Source organism: Vulpes lagopus, chromosome 11 (assembly GCF_018345385.1).
Source record: "Vulpes lagopus strain Blue_001 chromosome 11, ASM1834538v1, whole genome shotgun sequence".
Classification (NCBI taxonomy): Eukaryota; Metazoa; Chordata; class Mammalia; order Carnivora; family Canidae; genus Vulpes; species Vulpes lagopus.
In genome coordinates this window covers 64,904,875-64,922,040 of record NC_054834.1, presented here as the reverse complement: position 1 = coordinate 64,922,040, position 17,166 = coordinate 64,904,875, and the positions used below count along the sequence as shown (strand labels likewise).

Sequence of the window (17,166 nt, the reverse complement as noted above, 5' to 3'; positions counted from 1 at the left end):
AGAAGTTTGTAGCTTATTACAACACAGAGCAGAAAGCCGGAACCTACAGTCACTGTTCCATGACAGCCTCGTCACTCCTATGCCTGGGAATTCTACCACACACAGGCACCAACCATTCTTCCTGCAACCATGAGGTTCCTCAGACCATGCTGTCACACCTAGGATTCTTCCCCAGTTCACCACTTAGGCACCTTGAGTCCTGGCACATTCCTCACTGTAGCCCACTTCTAAAAGGTTCAGTTTTGCACTCCACATCTCAATATTTCGCAGTAGCCTCCTTAAGCAAGTGTCCCCCGCACCACAGCCTCAGCTATCACGTGGGATTGAAGGATCAATTCTCCATACCTGTACCTTCCAAGCAGTGGTACCTTTTCTACTTGTAGACTTACAACATTTGTTTTCCTAGATCTCCGATTGATTTCTTCGGTGTTCAGAAAGATTTGATAACTATCTAGTTGAATTCGAGGGATGAGAAAAACTTAGGGTCCCTCTACTCCTCCACCATCTTAACTCATTGAGAGACTCATTTTAGACCTAAAGACACCTGCAGATTGAATTTGAGGGGTTGAGAACCATCTCATATGCTAATGGACATCAGCAGAAGGCTGGAGTAGTCATACAGATAAACTAGATTTTAAGCTTCAGACTGTAATAAGAGATGAAGAAGGGGACTATATCATAATAAAGTGGCCTGGGGTATCTGGGTGGCTCAGTTGGTTAAGCATCAGACTCTTGATTTCAGCTCAGGTCTTGACTTTGGGTTATGAGTGCAAGTTTCTCATTGTGAAAAATTAATGAGAAAATAAAAACTCATTGATAACAATATAGTAATAATAGGGGACTTAAACACCCACCTTACAGCAGTGGACAGATCATGCAAGCAGAAAACCAAGAAGGTAACAAAAGCTTTGAATGACACACTGGACCACATGGACTTAAGGGATATATTCAGAACATTTCATCCTAAAGCAGCAGAATACACATTCTTTTTGAGTGTACATGGGACATCCTGTAGAATAGATCACATATTAGGTTGCAAATCAGGCCTGAGGAGGTACAAAAACATTGAGATCATACCATGCCTATTTTCTGACCACAGTGCTATGAAACTTGAAGTCAACCACAAGGAAAAGTTTGGAAAGTACAGTAATGCACGAAGATTAAAGAACATCCTATTGAAAATGAGTAGGTTAACTAGACATTTAAGGAATACATGGAAGCAAGTGAAAATGAAGACATGGCGATCCAAAATCTTTGGGATGCAGCAAAAGCAGTCAGGACAGGGAAGTATATAGCAAAACAGGCCTTCCTCAAGAAGTAAGAAAGATCTCAAATATGCAACCTTAGCTTGCACCTAAAGGAAGTAGAAAAGGAACAACAAATAAAGCCTCAAGCCAGCAGAAGAAGGGAAATAAGAAAGATTTGAGTAGAAATAAATTATATATAAACTTAAAAAACAGCCCCCTCCCCAAGCCCCAGTAGAACAGACCAATGATATTAGGAGCTGGTTCTTCGAAAAAAATTAATAAAATTGTTAAATACGTTGCTAACTTATCAAAAAGAAGAGAAAGAACCAAAATGAATAAAATCATGAGTGAAAGAGGATATATCACAACCAACACCATGGAAATATAACCAAGTATAAAAGAATATTAGGGAAAATTATATGCCATCAAATTTGGCAATCTGGAAGAAATGGAAAAATTCTTAGAAACATATAAACCATCAAAACTGAAACAGGAAGAAATAGAAAATTTGAACAGACCCATAGCCAGCAAAGAAGCTTAAACAGAAATCAAAAATCTCCCCAAAAGTAAGAGTCCAGGACCAGATGGTTCCCAGGGGAATTCTATGAATCATTTAAAGAAGAGTTAATACCTGTTCTTCTCAAAATCTTCCAAAAAATAGAAATGGAAGGAAAACTTCCTAACTCATTCTTTTAGGCCAGCATCACTTTGAGTCCACAACCAGACCAAGACCCACTAAAAAGGGAGAATTACAGATCAATATCCCTGAAACATGGATACAAAAATTCTAATAAGATACAAGGAAAACAAATCAAAGTGCACATTAAACGAATTTTTCACCACAACAAATGGGATTTATTCCTGGGATATAAAGTTAATTTGGTATTTGGAAATCAAACAACATGACCTACCTCATTAATAAAATAAAGGACAAGAGATATATGATCTTCTAATTAGATGCAGAAAAAGCTTTTGATAAAGAATTCACTCTTGATAAAAACCCTCACAAGGGTAGAGATAGAAGAAACATGGCTGAACATCAAAAAGGCCATATAGGAAAGACCCACATGTAAAATAATGCTCAATATGGAAAAACTGAGAGTTTTTCTTCCATGGTCAGGAACAAGACATGGATTTCCACTTTCACTATTCTTATTTAATATAGTACTTGTAACCCTAGCCTCAGGAATCAGACAACAAAAAGAAATAAAAGGAATCCATATGAGCAGGAAGGAGTCAAACTCACTATTCATAGATGATAGGATACTCTCTGTAGAAAACCCTAAAGACTATATGTTGGCAAACCGAACTTAAAAATAAAATAATACATATAAATAACCCCCCCCCAAAAGAGTACATCAAAAAATTGCTAGTACTGATACACACATTCAACAAAGTTACAGGATAAACAAAATGAACATATAGAAATCTCTTGTATTTCTACATATCAATAATGAAGCAGGAGAAAGAGAAATAAAGAAATTGATCCTGTTTCTAATTGCACTGTACCATTGATCTATGTGTCTGTTTTTGTGCCAGTACCACACTGTCTTGATGACCACAGCTTTGTAGTACAACCTGAAATCTGGCATTGTGATGCCCCCAGCTATGGTTTTCTTTTTTAAAATTCCCCTGGCTATTCGAGGTCTTTTCTGATTCCACACAAATCTTAAAATAATTTGTTCTAACTCTCTGAAGAAAGTCCATGGTATTTTGATAGGGATTGCATTAAACGTATAAATTGCCCTGGGTAACATTGACATTTTTACAATATTAATTCTGCCAATCCATGAGCATGGAATATTTTTCCATCTCTTTGTGTCTTCCTCAATTTCTTTCAGAAGTGTTCTATAGTTTTTAGGGTATAGATCTTTTACCTCTTTGGTTAGGTTTATTCCTAGGTATCTTATGCTTTTGGGTGCAATTGTAAATGGGATTGATTCCTTAATTTCTCTTTCTTCAGTCTCATTGTTAGTGTATAGAAATGCCATTGATTTCTGGGCATTGATTTTGTATCCTGCCACGCTACCAAATTGCTGTATGAGTTCTAGCAATCTTGGGGTGGAGGCTTTTGGGTTTTCTATGTAGAGTATCATGTCATCGGCGAAGAGGGAGAGTTTGACTTCTGAGCCTCGGTGTCCATCGAAAGATGAATGGATAAAGAAGATGTGGTTTATGTATACAATGGAATATTACTCAGCAATTAGAAACGACAAATACCCACCATTTGCTTCAACGTGGATGGAACTGGAGGGTATTATGCTGAGTGAAATAAGTCAATCGGAGAAGGACAAACAGTGTATGTTCTCATTCATTTGGGGAATATGAATAATAGTGAAAGGGAATATAAAGGAAGGGAAAAGAAATGTTGGGAAATATCAGGAAGGGAGACAGAACATAAAGACTCCTAACTCGGGGAAACGAACTAGGGGTGATGGAAGGGGAGGAGGGCGGGTGTTGGAGGGGAATGGGTGACGGGCACTGAGGTGGACACTTGACGGGATGAGCACTGGGTGTTTTTCTGTATGTTGGTAAATTAAACACCAATAAAAAAATAAAAAATAAAAAAAAATAAAATAAAATAAAAACTAATTGCACTGTAATCCATAGGATACCTAGGGACAAACTTAACAATGAGGTAAAAGATCTCTACTCTGAAAAATATGGAACACTTATGAATGGAACTGAAGATGACACAATAAAATGGAAACCCAAAGAAGCTACACACTCAATGCAATCACTATCAAAATACCACCAGCATTTTTCATAGAGCTGGAAGAAACAATCTTAAAATTTGCATGGAACTACAAAAGATCCCAAAATGGCCAAAGTAATGTTTAAAAGAAAACCAGATTAGGAAAGTTTTCAGCTAGGATTTGTTCAAATACATATTCTGGCCCTCTGTCCCTTTCGGCGCTCTCGGGAACCCCAATTAAACGTAGGTTTTGCGGCGGAGGTTTTGATAATCTTAATTGACTTGACGGGATGAGCACTGGGTGTTTTTCTGTATGTTGGTAAATTGAACACCAATAAAAATTAATTAAAAAAAAAAGAAAACCAAAGCTGGAAGCATTTTTCATAGAGCTGGAAGAAACAATCTTAAAATTTGCATGGAATTACAAAAGATCCCAAAATGGCCAAAGTAATGTTTAAAAGAAAACCAAAGTTGGAAGCATCACAATCCGGACCTTAGGGTATATTGCAAAGCTGTAATCATCCAGGTAGTATAATACTGGCAGAAAAACAGACATTTTGATCAATGACACAGAAGAGACAACCCAGAAATGGACCGTTTACTATATGGCCAATTAATCTTCAACAAAGCAGGAAAGAATATGTAATGGAGAAAAAATAGTCTCTTCAACAAATGATATTGGGAAATCTGGACAGCCACGTGCAGAGGAATGAAACTGGACAATTTTCTTACACCATACACAAAAATAAATTCAAAATGAATGACAGGCCTAAATGTGAGACAGGCGTCCATCAAATCCTAAAGGAGAACACAGACAGCAACCTCTTTGACATTGGCTGCAGCAACTTCTTGTTAGACACATCTCCAAAGGCAAGGGAAATAAAAGCAAAATGAAACAAAACCATTGGGACTTCATCAAGATAAAAAGTTTCTGCAAGGGCAGGAAACAGTCAACAAATATAAAAGACAATCCCTGGAATGGAAAAGATATTTGTAAGTCACATATCTGATATTGGGTTAGTATTCAAAATCCATAAAGGACTTATCAAATTGAGCACCCCCAAAATAAATAATCCAATTAAGAAATGGGGAGAAGACATCCAGATGTCTAATAGATACATGAAAAGATGTTTGACATCATTCATCTTTAGGAAAATACAAATCAAAACCAGGATGAAAAATCATCTCTTATCTGTCAGGATGACTAAAAGGAACAACACAAGAAACATCAGGTGTTGGAGAGGATGTGGAGAAAGGGTAACCCTCTTACACTGTTGGTGGAAATGCAAACTGGTGCAGCCACTCTGGATAGCAGTATGGAGGTTCCTCAGAAACTTAAAAAGTGAACTAATCTATGTCCCAGCAAATGCACTACTAGGTATTTACCAAAGGACACAAAAATACTGATTCAAAGAGGCACTTGCACCCCGATGTTGATAGCAACATTATCAACAATAGCCAAATTATGGAAAGAGCCCAAATGCCCATTGACTGACATATGGATAAAGAAGAGGTGGTGTGTGTATGTATAAACACACACACACACACACACACACACACACACACACACACACAGAGGAATATTACTCAGCCATCAGAAAGTATGAAATCTTGCCTTTTGCAACGATGTTAATGGAGCTAGCCTGCATTTTGCTAAGGGAAATAAGTCAGCTTGAGGAATAACAATACCATATGATTTCACTCATGTGTGAAATTTAAGAAACAAAACAGATGAAGGGAAGGAAAAACAAAATAGGATAAAAACAGAGGGAGGAAATCCATAAGATAATCTTAATTATAGAGAACAAACTGAGGGCTGCTGGAGGGGAAGTGGGGGGAAGATGGGTTAGATGGCTGATAGGCATTAAGGGGGGCACTTGTGATGAGCACTGGATGTTGTGTGTAAGTGATGAATCATTAAATTCCATTCCTGCAACAAACATTATACTATATGTTAACTGACTAGAATTTATTTATTTTTTTAACTGACTGGAATTTAAATAAAAACCTACAAATAACTAACTAACTAAATAAATAGAAGAAAAAAGAAACAAAAAAGAAACTTCAATTTACATAAAGAAACACAGTTCACCTACCTGCACCCCAATTTATAGCAGCAATGTCCACAATAGCCAAGCTGTGGAAGGAGCCCTGATGTCCTTTGATAGATGAATGGATAAGGAAGATGTGAGATGTATATATACAATGGACTATTACTCAGCCATCAGAAATGACATATACCCACCATTTGCTTTGGCGTGAATGAAACTGGAGGGTATTATGCTGAGTGAAGTAAGTCAATTGGACAAGGACAATCATCATATGGTTTCATTCATATAGGGAATATAAGAAATAGTGAAAGAGATTATAAGGGAAAGGAAGGGAACTGAGTGGGAAAAATTAGACAGGGAGACAAACCATGAGAGACTCCTAAGTGGGAAATGAACAAAGGGTTGCAGAAGGGGAGATGGGCAGGGGGTTGGGGTAACTGGGTGATGGGCACTGAGGAGGGCATTTGAAGGGATGAATAGTCAGTTGGTGTTATACTATATGTTGGCAAATAGAACGTCAAGAAATGGAGATGGAAAAATAATGTATAAATAATATAGAAATTCTATATTCATATGTTTTTTCCATACATTGATAAGAAACTTATATGTATTTTTTGTTTATAATGTCTCAAAGCCAAAAGCTGCATGCTAATTAAAGATAGAGATTAAAAGGATAGGATAGGATAAGCATCAAAAAAAAAAAAAAGAAAGAAAGAAAGAAAGAAAAGAAAAGAAATACAGTCCACTGAAGAAGGGTCAAAGTAAGGTAAAATAACATATCTTATTTATCTTAAAAAATAAATTTAAACTTCCAAAGAAGTTGCAAAAATACTAAAGAATTCTCACATACCTTTTGCCAATAGCACAAGAAATTAGATGCTCTGTAAACATACGGAAATGTAAAGTAAAAATCACTTAGAGAATGAAATAAAAAAAAAAAAACTTCTCAACAAACTGGATACAAAAGGAATTTACTTCAACATATAAAGGCCAGATTTAATATGGGTAATATGACATTCAACAGGGAAAGGTTGAAAACTTTCCTACTCTTATCAGGAATAAGATGAGAGTGTCTACATTCACCATTCCATTTTACAATAGCACTGTAATAAAAGTCGTGGGGAAATTTTTAGCATTTTTCTGAATGTAGGTCATACCATCATTGAAGTGAGAACAAATTACTTAGCATGTTTATTTAATTTTACTGCCTTTAACAGTGTTCCTGTTGGTAGCCACCTTCTATCCTTTGGATCTCAGCCTAAGCTTCACCTTTGAAGAAAGGTCTTCTCCATTGTAGAATTCTCCCTAAGTACCTTGTTTGTTATAATATTAGCTCTGATGAAGACTATAATTAGTTTAGTAAGTTGTCCCCTTATTTGCTGTCTGACTCTATTATGAGTATACCAGGCCCATGCTGGAAAGACCTTTTGCATAAATTTCCCCATTTCATTAATTGCTATGTTCTCCCTCATAGAATGGTTCCTGGCGTTAAACAGGACCTTCAAATTAAATAAATTAATAATTTAATGTTATTATGTCTAAATATGTAAGTAAACAAAATATCTAACCTCACTTAAATTGTCTATTAAATAAAAGGAAAGAAAACTTACTATGACAAGTGGGGAAATATATGATAAATTAATCTTCCCTTACACAAAATAACTGGGCTGAAATTTTGTTCCTGACTAGCACTAGTCTTATCATGGTTCTAATGCTATATATTTTGTTTATGTTACATCTTTTTGGCTCTAACTATGTGATTTGACCTAATCCTGTATCCAGATATTTTCAGAGTTTTTGTTGAAAGTCCCAGTGAATTTAATTAAGCAAGAACCAGTCTTGGACACTTTCCAATCTTAGGACTTAATGAGGAATGTGGTTAGAAGGGATAAAATGTCCAGCGTTCTTTGCTCGAAATGGGAAGAAGATTCTATGCTCCTAACAACTGATACATATTTTTTAGGAGGTTTCAGTTAGGTTTAAGCATTACCGATAAAAGCACAAGAATATCTCTTGAAATATCAAGTCAGCTTATCTGAGCAAACTAACAGGACAGAATGAGGACAACTGAACAGTTGAATGATATTTTTCGTTTTATAAATTACTGGGAAAGAAGTTATTTGAAAAAAATCTCCCTGGGAAATGACTAGTTGCTCTCTTCTTATGTAAGGATGAGATTTATTTGTCTTTTTAATAAATTATCCTAATGTGATACCTTTTTCTTTTTCTGTGTGGAAACTGGAATTCCTAGGAAGTAATCTACAGTGCAAGTTAAAGTAAATAACCAGAAGACTCCCTGGATAAAATGAATAGACAGTTGAAGGAAATAAATATATTGTCAAGTAATGTATCTTTTTACCCTCTCTTGTCAGATTGGATGACAGAAGGATTCCAGGTCCTGATGAGTGAGTAAAAATTGTCCCTTCAAATTGTGGATATGCGACACATATAAGACTAACAAAAAATAATGGAAACCAAGCTTTGCAATTGTGTGAGTAGCTTTATTATGTAAAAGTTAGACCACTTTGAGATAAACCAAACTTGGATTCCAATTCTAGTTTTATCATTTAAAAATGGGTGACCTTGGAAAATTAATTACATGATCTGAGCCACACTGTTTTGAACTATGAAACGGGGATTACAGTTTCTTTTACTGTTAGGTGAAATGTGATTCATTAAGTTCTGAGTGTGTGATTGGAATCCATTGTAGTTGTGAGCAGTGGAGTGATAGATCAGAATCAGATTTAGAAAGGATCATTTGTCTGCTTCAGGCAACAAATTGATGGAAGCCAGAATGAAAGGGGAGGGAGGTGAGAGGGGGTTAGTGCAGTGGGGAAGAATAAGTGATGAGGGGGAGGCAAGTGATCCAGTTTGTGATATATTTTAAAGGAGGATGATAGAATTTGTTAAAGGCATCAATATGCCATATGAAAGCAAGAAAGCCATGCAGGATACTGTGGTATTTCTTATGTGAGCAATGATGTGGAAAGTGGTATCATTTAGTGAGGTAGGAAACACCTATGATTTTCTGAGGAAAATAAAAAATTCAGTTTCAGAAGTACTGAATTGAATTCTAATTGGAGATGTCCACAGTTGGAGATGTGGATATATATACATATGTATATATGTCCAAATTTTCATATGTATATATGAAGATTAAAAATGAATGAAGATTGTAAATAAACCCTCCGTGTGTTTGCAAAAAAAAAAATTAACAGAGAGACAAATGCTGGAGTGCTTTCCCATTTATTGGCCAGGTAAAGGGGTCATAATCAAACAAATTCCAGAAGAAAGAGGTCTCCAGGAGGGAAGAGACAATCCATGGCAGTGGACTTCCATTCCTAGATTGATCCACTCACTTTAAATATGTCAGTTACCTTAAATGGTTCTCAAGTATTTCACTTTTTTGACTTTATAAACCGTGGCATCTTTATTTGGAATTCCCTTGCCTTCTTTTCTTGTCCTTCCTCTTTTCCTTTGAAACTTAGCTAAAGCATTGCTTCCTTTGGGAAGTCTTCTTTGAGTTATCTTTGGTTAATATATTCCTACCCCTGTTCTTTGCATTGTGTGACTGTTTTTATAATGGCAGTTATTTCATTGATGATTATTATGTATGTTATCAATGAGTAGAGGAAACTATGACTTATTTAATTTTGAAATCATAATGTCCATTACACATGTGACATAAACAGGTACTCCTTCCACAGCCTTATTATTATTTTTTTAGATTTTATTTATTTATTTGAGAGAGACTGAGAGAGAGAGATAATAGAAGAGGAAGAAGCCGATTCACTGCTGAGCAGAGATCCCAATGTGGAGCTTGATTCCACAAGATCCACAAGATCATGACCTGAGCTGAAGGGAGAGAGTTAACTGACTGAGCCCCAAGAACCCCATCTTCCACATTATTTTCATTAAATGAGTCAATAGAAGAGTGATCTAATAATGCATTTAAAGGTTTTCCCTCTCCTTTTGTAGATCACCTGCTTCTAATATGAGAAGTCAGCTCCTATGCAGAAGATGGAACTAAGAAACAATGTAACTTACTTTGTCCTCTTGGGCCTCACACAGAATCCAAAGGAACAGAAAGTCCTTTTTGTTATATTCTTGCTCTTCTATATTTTGACTGTGGTGGGCAACTTGCTCATTTTGGTGACTATATCTCTCAGTAAGACCCTGGGCTCACCTATGTACTTGTTTCTTGCTAACTTATCATTTATGGATGTCATTTATTCATCTTCTATATCCCCTAGATTGATTTCAGACTTATTCTTTGGGAAAAATACCATATCCTTCCATTCTTGTATGATCCAGCTCTTTACAGAGCACCTTTTTGGTGGAACAGAAATATTTCTTCTACTGGTGATGGCCTATGACCGCTATGTGGCCATCTGTAAGCCTTTGCATTATTTGGTTATCATGAGGCAATGGGTGTGTGTTGTGCTGCTGGTGGTATCCTGGGTTGGAGGTTTTCTGCATTCAGTAATTCAACTTAGCACTATTTATGGGCTCCCATTCTGTGGGCCCAATGTCATTGACCATTTTTTGTGTGACATGTACCCTTTATTGAAGCTGGTCTGTACTGACACATATGTCATTGGGCTGTTAGTTGTAGCCAATGGAGGGATGATCTGCACTATTGTGTTTTCATTCTTGCTCATCTCTTATGGTATCATCTTGCACTCTCTAAAGAACCTTAGTCCAGAGGGGAAGTGGAAAGCCCTCCAGACCTGTGGCTCCCACATCACTGTGGTGGTCTTTTTCTTTGTTCCATGTATTTTCATGTATGCAAGACCTGCTAAGACATTCCCCATTGACAAATCCCTGAGTGTGTTTTATACAGTCATAACCCCAATGCTGAACCCGTTGATCTACACTTTGCGAAATTCTGAGATGACAAATGCTATGAAGAAGCTATGGAGAAGAAATACTGTATCTTTCAGTAGATAAGTGTATTATTTACCATGAAGAGAGTTATTTTATATTGGATTCCATTTTCTAAGAATGTAGAAATCTTTAAAAAATGAATCTGACTCTTTTTGTGTCAAGAATTTAAGTTAATTAAAGAATAAACAAGATGATTATGGTATAATAATATTTTCCCTTTCTCATAGAATGTGAAGTTTATAGTGTCTTATAGATCACTTCATTTAGAACGAGCACTGGGTATTATATGCAACTAAGGAATCACTAAATTTTATCCCTGAAACTAATAATACAGTGTATATTAACTAAATTGAATTTAAATACAGAATTTAAAGGAAGAAAATAACAATTTTTATCTATTTTATGTATTTATTTAAAAACATTCTTTAATATTTATTGTGCATAATTCATTTTTTATATTAATTTATGATATAGATCTGTTTATGTATGTGTGCATTTCCTTTTTTTATAAAAAAGGCTTTATTATTTATTATTTATTTATTTATATTTATTTTTTGTATATTTTTTATTGAAGTTTGATTTGCTAACACATAGTATAACACCCAATGCATCAAGTGCCCCCCTCAGTGCCCAACACCCAGTCACCCCAACCTCCCACCCACCTCCCCTTCCACTACCCCTTGTTAATTTCCCAGAGTTAGGAGTCTCTCATGTTTTGTCACCCTCCCTGATTTTTCCCATTCATTTTTCTCTCCTTTCTCCTATAATCCCTTTCACTACTTTTTATATTCCTTGTATGAGTGAAACCATATAATGATTGTTTTCTAGCTCTTTTAGGTTAAGGTTAGATTGTGTATTTGAGACTTTTCTTACTTCTTGAGGAAGGCCTGTATTGCTATATAGCATCCTCTTAGGATCACTTTTGCTGCATCCCAAATCCTTTGAACTGTTGTGTTTTCAGTTTCATTTGTTCCCATCTTTAAAGAAGAATTTTAAAAATTCTTCTTTAATTTCCTGGTTGACTCATTCCTTCTTTAGTAGGGTATTTTTTTAACCTCCATGTATTTGTGGTCCTTCCAAATTTCTTCTTGTGGTTGACTTCAAGTTTCATAGCATTGTCTTCTTAAAATATGCATGGTATAATCTCAGTCTTTTTGTACTGGTTGAGAACTGATTTGTGGCCCAGTAAGGGATCTATTCTGGACAATGTTTCATATACACTCAAAAAGAATGTATATTCTGCTGCTTTAGGATGGAACACTCTCAACATATCTGTGAAGTCCATCTGGTCCAGTGTGTCATTCAAAGCCCTTGTTTCCTTGATCTTCTGCTTAGATGACTTGTCCTTTGCTATTAATGGGGTGTTAAAGTCCCCTCTTACTATTATTAATGAGTTTCTTTAATTTGTAATTAATTGGTTTATATATTTGGCTGCTCCCAAGTTGGGGGCATAAATATTTACAATTGTTACATATTCTGGTTGAATAGACCCTTTTATTATGATATAGTGTCCTTCTTCATCTCTTCTTAGAGTTTTTGGTTTAAAAGCTATTTTGTCTGATATAAATATGGCTACTCTAGCTTTCTTTTGATGCCCATTATCATGATGAATGGTTCTCCACCCTTCACTTTGAATCTGGAGATGTCTTTAGGTCTAAGATTAATCTCTTGTAAATGACATATAGATGAGTCTTTTTAAAAAAAATCCATTCTAATACCCTATGCCTTTTGATTGGAGCATTTAGTCCACTTACATTAAGAGTAATTGCTGAGGGGATCCCTGGGTGGCTCAGTGGTTTAGCTCCTGTCTTTGGCCCAGGGCGCGATCCTGGAGTCCCAGGATCGAGTCCCGCTTGGGCTCCCAGCATGAAGCCTGATTTTCCCTCTGCCCGTGTCTCTGCCTCTCTCTCTTTCTCTCTATGTCTATCATAAATAAATAAATAAATCTTAAAAAAATCCTAAAAAAAAGAGTAATTGCTGAAAGATATGAATTTAGTGCCATTCTATTGCCTGTAAAGTTACTGTCCTTGTAGATTGTCTCTATTCCTTTCTAGTCTTTGTTACTTTTGGCCTCTCTCTTCCCTCAAAGGATCCCCTTTACTATTTCTTACAGGATTGTTTTAGTGTTCACAAATTCTTTAGCTTTTGTCTGTGCTGGAAACTCTTTATCTCTCCTTCTATTCTAAATGAGAGCCTTGCTGGATAAAGAATTCTTGGCTGCATATTTTCCCCATTTAGAACCTTGAATATATTATGCCAGTCCTTTCTGTCCTGCCAGGTCTCTGTGGACAGATCTACTGCAGGTCTGCTGTCAGCCTTATGTGTCTGTCCTTGTAGGTTAAGGACCTCTTATAGGTAAAGTAGGTTAAGGACCTTAATCTACCTTCAGGATTTTTTCTTTATCTTTGTAATTTCCAAGATTCAGTAATCTGCCAAGGTGTTGAACTACTTTTGATAATTTTAGGGGAGTTCTCAGTGCCTCTTGGAGTTGGATGCCTATTTCCTTCCCCTGATTAGGGGAGTTATCAGCTATAATTCATTTAAATAAACCTTCTACCTCTTTTTCCTGTTGCTTCTCATTTCTGGGACTTCCAGAACATGGATATTATTTTGCTTTATGGAATGACTGAGTTCCCTATGTTTATGTTCATGATCTATTTTCTTTCTTTCTTTTTCTTTTTAGCTTTTTCACTATCCATCACTTAATCTTCTGTATCACTGATTCACTCTTTTGGTTTATTTATCCTTCTTTTTATGGCCTCCATTTGGGACTGCATCTTGGTAATAACATTTCTAATTTTGACCTGACTAGATTTTAGTTCTTTAATTTCTACAGTAAGGGATTCTCTAGTGTGCTCTATGCTTTTTTTCAAGCCCAGCTAGTGTCCTTATAATCACTGTTTTAAGTTGTAGCTCATCTTACTTATATCTGTATTGATTAAATACCTGGCAGGGAGTGCTGCCTCCTGTTCTTTCTTGTGGGGTAAATGTCTCCATCTTGTCATTTTTTCTAGAAAATAAAAGATGAAGGAAAAGAAAATAAAGAACAAAAACAATAACAGCAACAAAAAATCAAACAAAAAACTAGATCCTGGGAGGGTTTTGGTCTTGTTAAAAGGACAAGAATCCAAAAGGAAAGTAAAACAACAAAATAAAATAATATGAAAGGAAACAAAAAATATAAGGTATATAAAAAAGAAAAAAGAAAAAACAATGGAAAAAATAAGAAAATTACAAAAAATTATACTAAAAATTAAATGAAAATATAAAGAATGCTATATATTGTTTTCCTCAAGAGCTGAAGCTTTTGTAGCCCTCTATGATTAAAACCTGGTGAGAATGAATTGTTTGTGCTGGTTTTCCAGAGGAAGCATCTGTTGCACTGATTCTCAAATGGTTCTGCCCTAGTGGAAATGCTTCTCCAGGGCACAGAGAAGCAGGGCTCAGTATAAGCAGTTCTAGACTTCAGTAGGTGGCACTGTTTTGGGCCCTGAAGGCTTTCAGCACTGATGGGTAGGATTTATATTGCTGCGCCCTCTCTAGCTTCTGAGCTAACCTGAAAGCATTGGTCTCCCATTCCAATGAGCCCTCACAGCAAAGCAATTAATCACTCTTGTCTTCTTGTCAACTCTGTGTCCATCTGGCCTGTGACTGAGTGACTGAGCATTTTTATCTTGAGCATGTGACTGAGTTTCAGTACTCCAAATTTTAAGGACTCCCTTGAGGTGGATCCATACTGTTCCTCACAGGAGAGGGGCAGGATTTCTCATGCTTCTGCCTTTTGCTGGACTCATCCAAGGAGAGAGGTCCTAGGACCATGCCACAGTTTGCGGTATATGGCAACACAGAGCAGAATGCTGGCACCTAGACTGTTCTCATTCTGGCTTCCTCCCTCTTATGTCTGGGAACTCTACTACATTCAGGCACCCCCATTCTTCTTGGGACCCTGGGGATCCTGAGACTGTGTTGTCATGCCTGGGATTCCACCTGCTTCACCACCTTTAGGCCAGGCCCTTCCTCCACTGCAGCAGACTTCTAAAAGTGTCAGTGTGGGGCTCTGCTCCTTATAATACTTTGCAGTAGCCTCCTTAAGCAGGCTCATTCTCCTCCCCCATATCCTCAGTTTTATCACACAGAGTTCAAGTCTCTGCACCTCCTGCCTTTCTACTCCTAGAGGTGCAGCATTTGTGTTCTTAGATCTTTGATTTCTCAGGTTTTCAGCATGATTTGACAACTGTCCAGTTGTACTCGAACAAGACAAACTTAGGCTTCTCCTACTCCTCTGCCATCTTTATTCCTCTCCTTTATGTACAAATCTAAATGATTTTTTGTAGGAAGAAAAATGCAAAATGTGCTGGGAGGTTTCTCTCCCAAGGGGTACAGCCAGGTGGCAGATTAAAGAAGTGGTATGAGCTTGACATGAAAAACTCTCCTTGCTAAAAGAATAGAACTTAAATGTTCTCACCACACAAAAAAAGAAACAATAAAGTATGTGAGACAATGCAGGTGTTAGTTAGCTAATGTTATGGTGGTAATCATTTTGCAGCATAAAAATATATCAGATCAAAATGTTGTACACTTAAACTTACAATAGGTTCTATGTCAATTATTCTCAATAAAACTGGAAAAAATTTCTGCTCTCTGAAAGTATACCCTCATGGATTCCTTGCTCCTTGTTTTGAACAACAGATTCCAAGTTGTTTTAATTGAAACTATATGTTTATATGGAAACACACACATACACACATATAGATATACATCTTATAAATTATAAATATAAAATGTGAATTATGCACAAGAAATATAAATATTAAAGTATATTTCAAAGTGAATATATGAAATATATGTATGTTATTATTTTTTAAATTTTTATTTAAATTCAATTTAGTTAACTTACACTGTATTATTAGCCTCAGGGCTAGAATTTAGTGGTTTCTTAGTTGCATATAATACCCAGTGCTCATTAAATCCAGTGCCCTCCTTAATTCCCATCACCCAGTTCACCCATCCTCCCATTCACTGCCCCTCCAGGACCCCTAGGTTTGTTTCCTGGAGTTAAGTGTCTCTAATATGCCAACAGATGCTTCTAAGGAGAGGTTGTATTGAGTGGATTATCTTTCAAAACTGTCTTACAACTCCATAGCTCACTCAGAGGAAACTCCAAGCCCTTCTAATTTTAAGGCCTAACATCTGACTTCATTTCAATTGCTGTCTGCTCCAACTACAGTGGCCTCCTCACCCTTCCTTGAACACAAGACATGCTCTTGCCCTAGTGCATATGCACTAGAGTTTCCCCTGCCTGAAAGGACTTCCCCCAGATAACCACTTAAACAATTGTTTCATGACCTTCAAATATCTCAGAGGTCACCTTCTTGGTGGGCTCATACTAACCGCTATAGTAAAGTAGCCATGTTTCCTGTCCCCACACAAGTTTACTCTGGGTCACCTTCTTCGAAGCACTTCCCAACTTCTAACATACACTCTTCCCTTGTTCTGCCCCTTACTACCAGAACATGTGCCTCACAAGGTGGGCAAATGTAGCCCATTTTTAGTCCACCGAAGTGTCTTAGATGTTAAAATAGTGTTCCTGTGTCTGACAATTATCAGTTGAATGAGTGACCAGCATACTGCCCCCTCTCTTCCAGATAATCCTCAGGCCACAGCTGTTACATGGTGTTGCTTTTCTCCCCATTGCTGATCTCCCCCCACAACCTCCATTGATTGCCTCTATTCCATACCATCCCCCCTGCACAGCACAGGAAACAATTATAGTTCTTCAGAAAAAGTTGTACCTAGGCTAATGGGTCATATATGCCAGACAAATGTGAATTGAAATTAGACGCTGCTTTATCACTCTATGAATTATAAGTGGAACCAGAACTAGATCACTAGATCTATGGGTAGGGGGCAGGTAGATGAGCAGAGAAGACAGAAACTAACTAATTTAATAAAAATGAGAAACAGTCAGATCCTTTCTCTAACTCCAGAATCTGCCTTTTTAAAAAAGATGGGGAAAAAATGGAAAGAATAATCCAGAATAGCCCTAGAAGGAGGAGAAGAGATGAATGATCTGAAAATGCATCTTGTGATACCACAGAGACTCCTATGTGCAAGGGTTCACTGGGTCTTGTGGAAACAATGAGAAGCTTAGGACTCATGCGACCATCACAGACCGGGGAACACCAGAGAAAATAAGACCAGAACTTACACACGAGAGTAAAAATAGACCTAATTCTCTATATTAACAAAGAGAAAGAACACCCAAAAGCTGGGGGCTGAGGGCTTG

The 17,166-nt window shown here is 36.8% G+C and overlaps 1 protein-coding gene across 1 annotated transcript; it reads left to right on the top strand.

Moving 5' to 3' along the window:
* The first annotated feature begins 9,854 nt into the window (after positions 1-9,854).
* On the top strand, positions 9,855-11,038 carry LOC121471904 (olfactory receptor 4A47-like). Its single transcript, XM_041722786.1, has one exon. The coding sequence runs from the start codon at positions 10,005-10,007 to the stop codon at positions 10,941-10,943; it is 939 nt and encodes a 312-aa protein (XP_041578720.1). The 5' UTR covers positions 9,855-10,004; the 3' UTR covers positions 10,944-11,038.
* The last annotated feature ends 6,128 nt before the right edge of the window (positions 11,039-17,166 follow it).

What these genes read in the sequence shown, in the direction of transcription:
- LOC121471904 (XM_041722786.1), top strand. Translation starts at nt 10,005, where the DNA reads ATGCAGAAGATGGAACTAAGAAACAATGTAACTTACTTTGTCCTCTTG.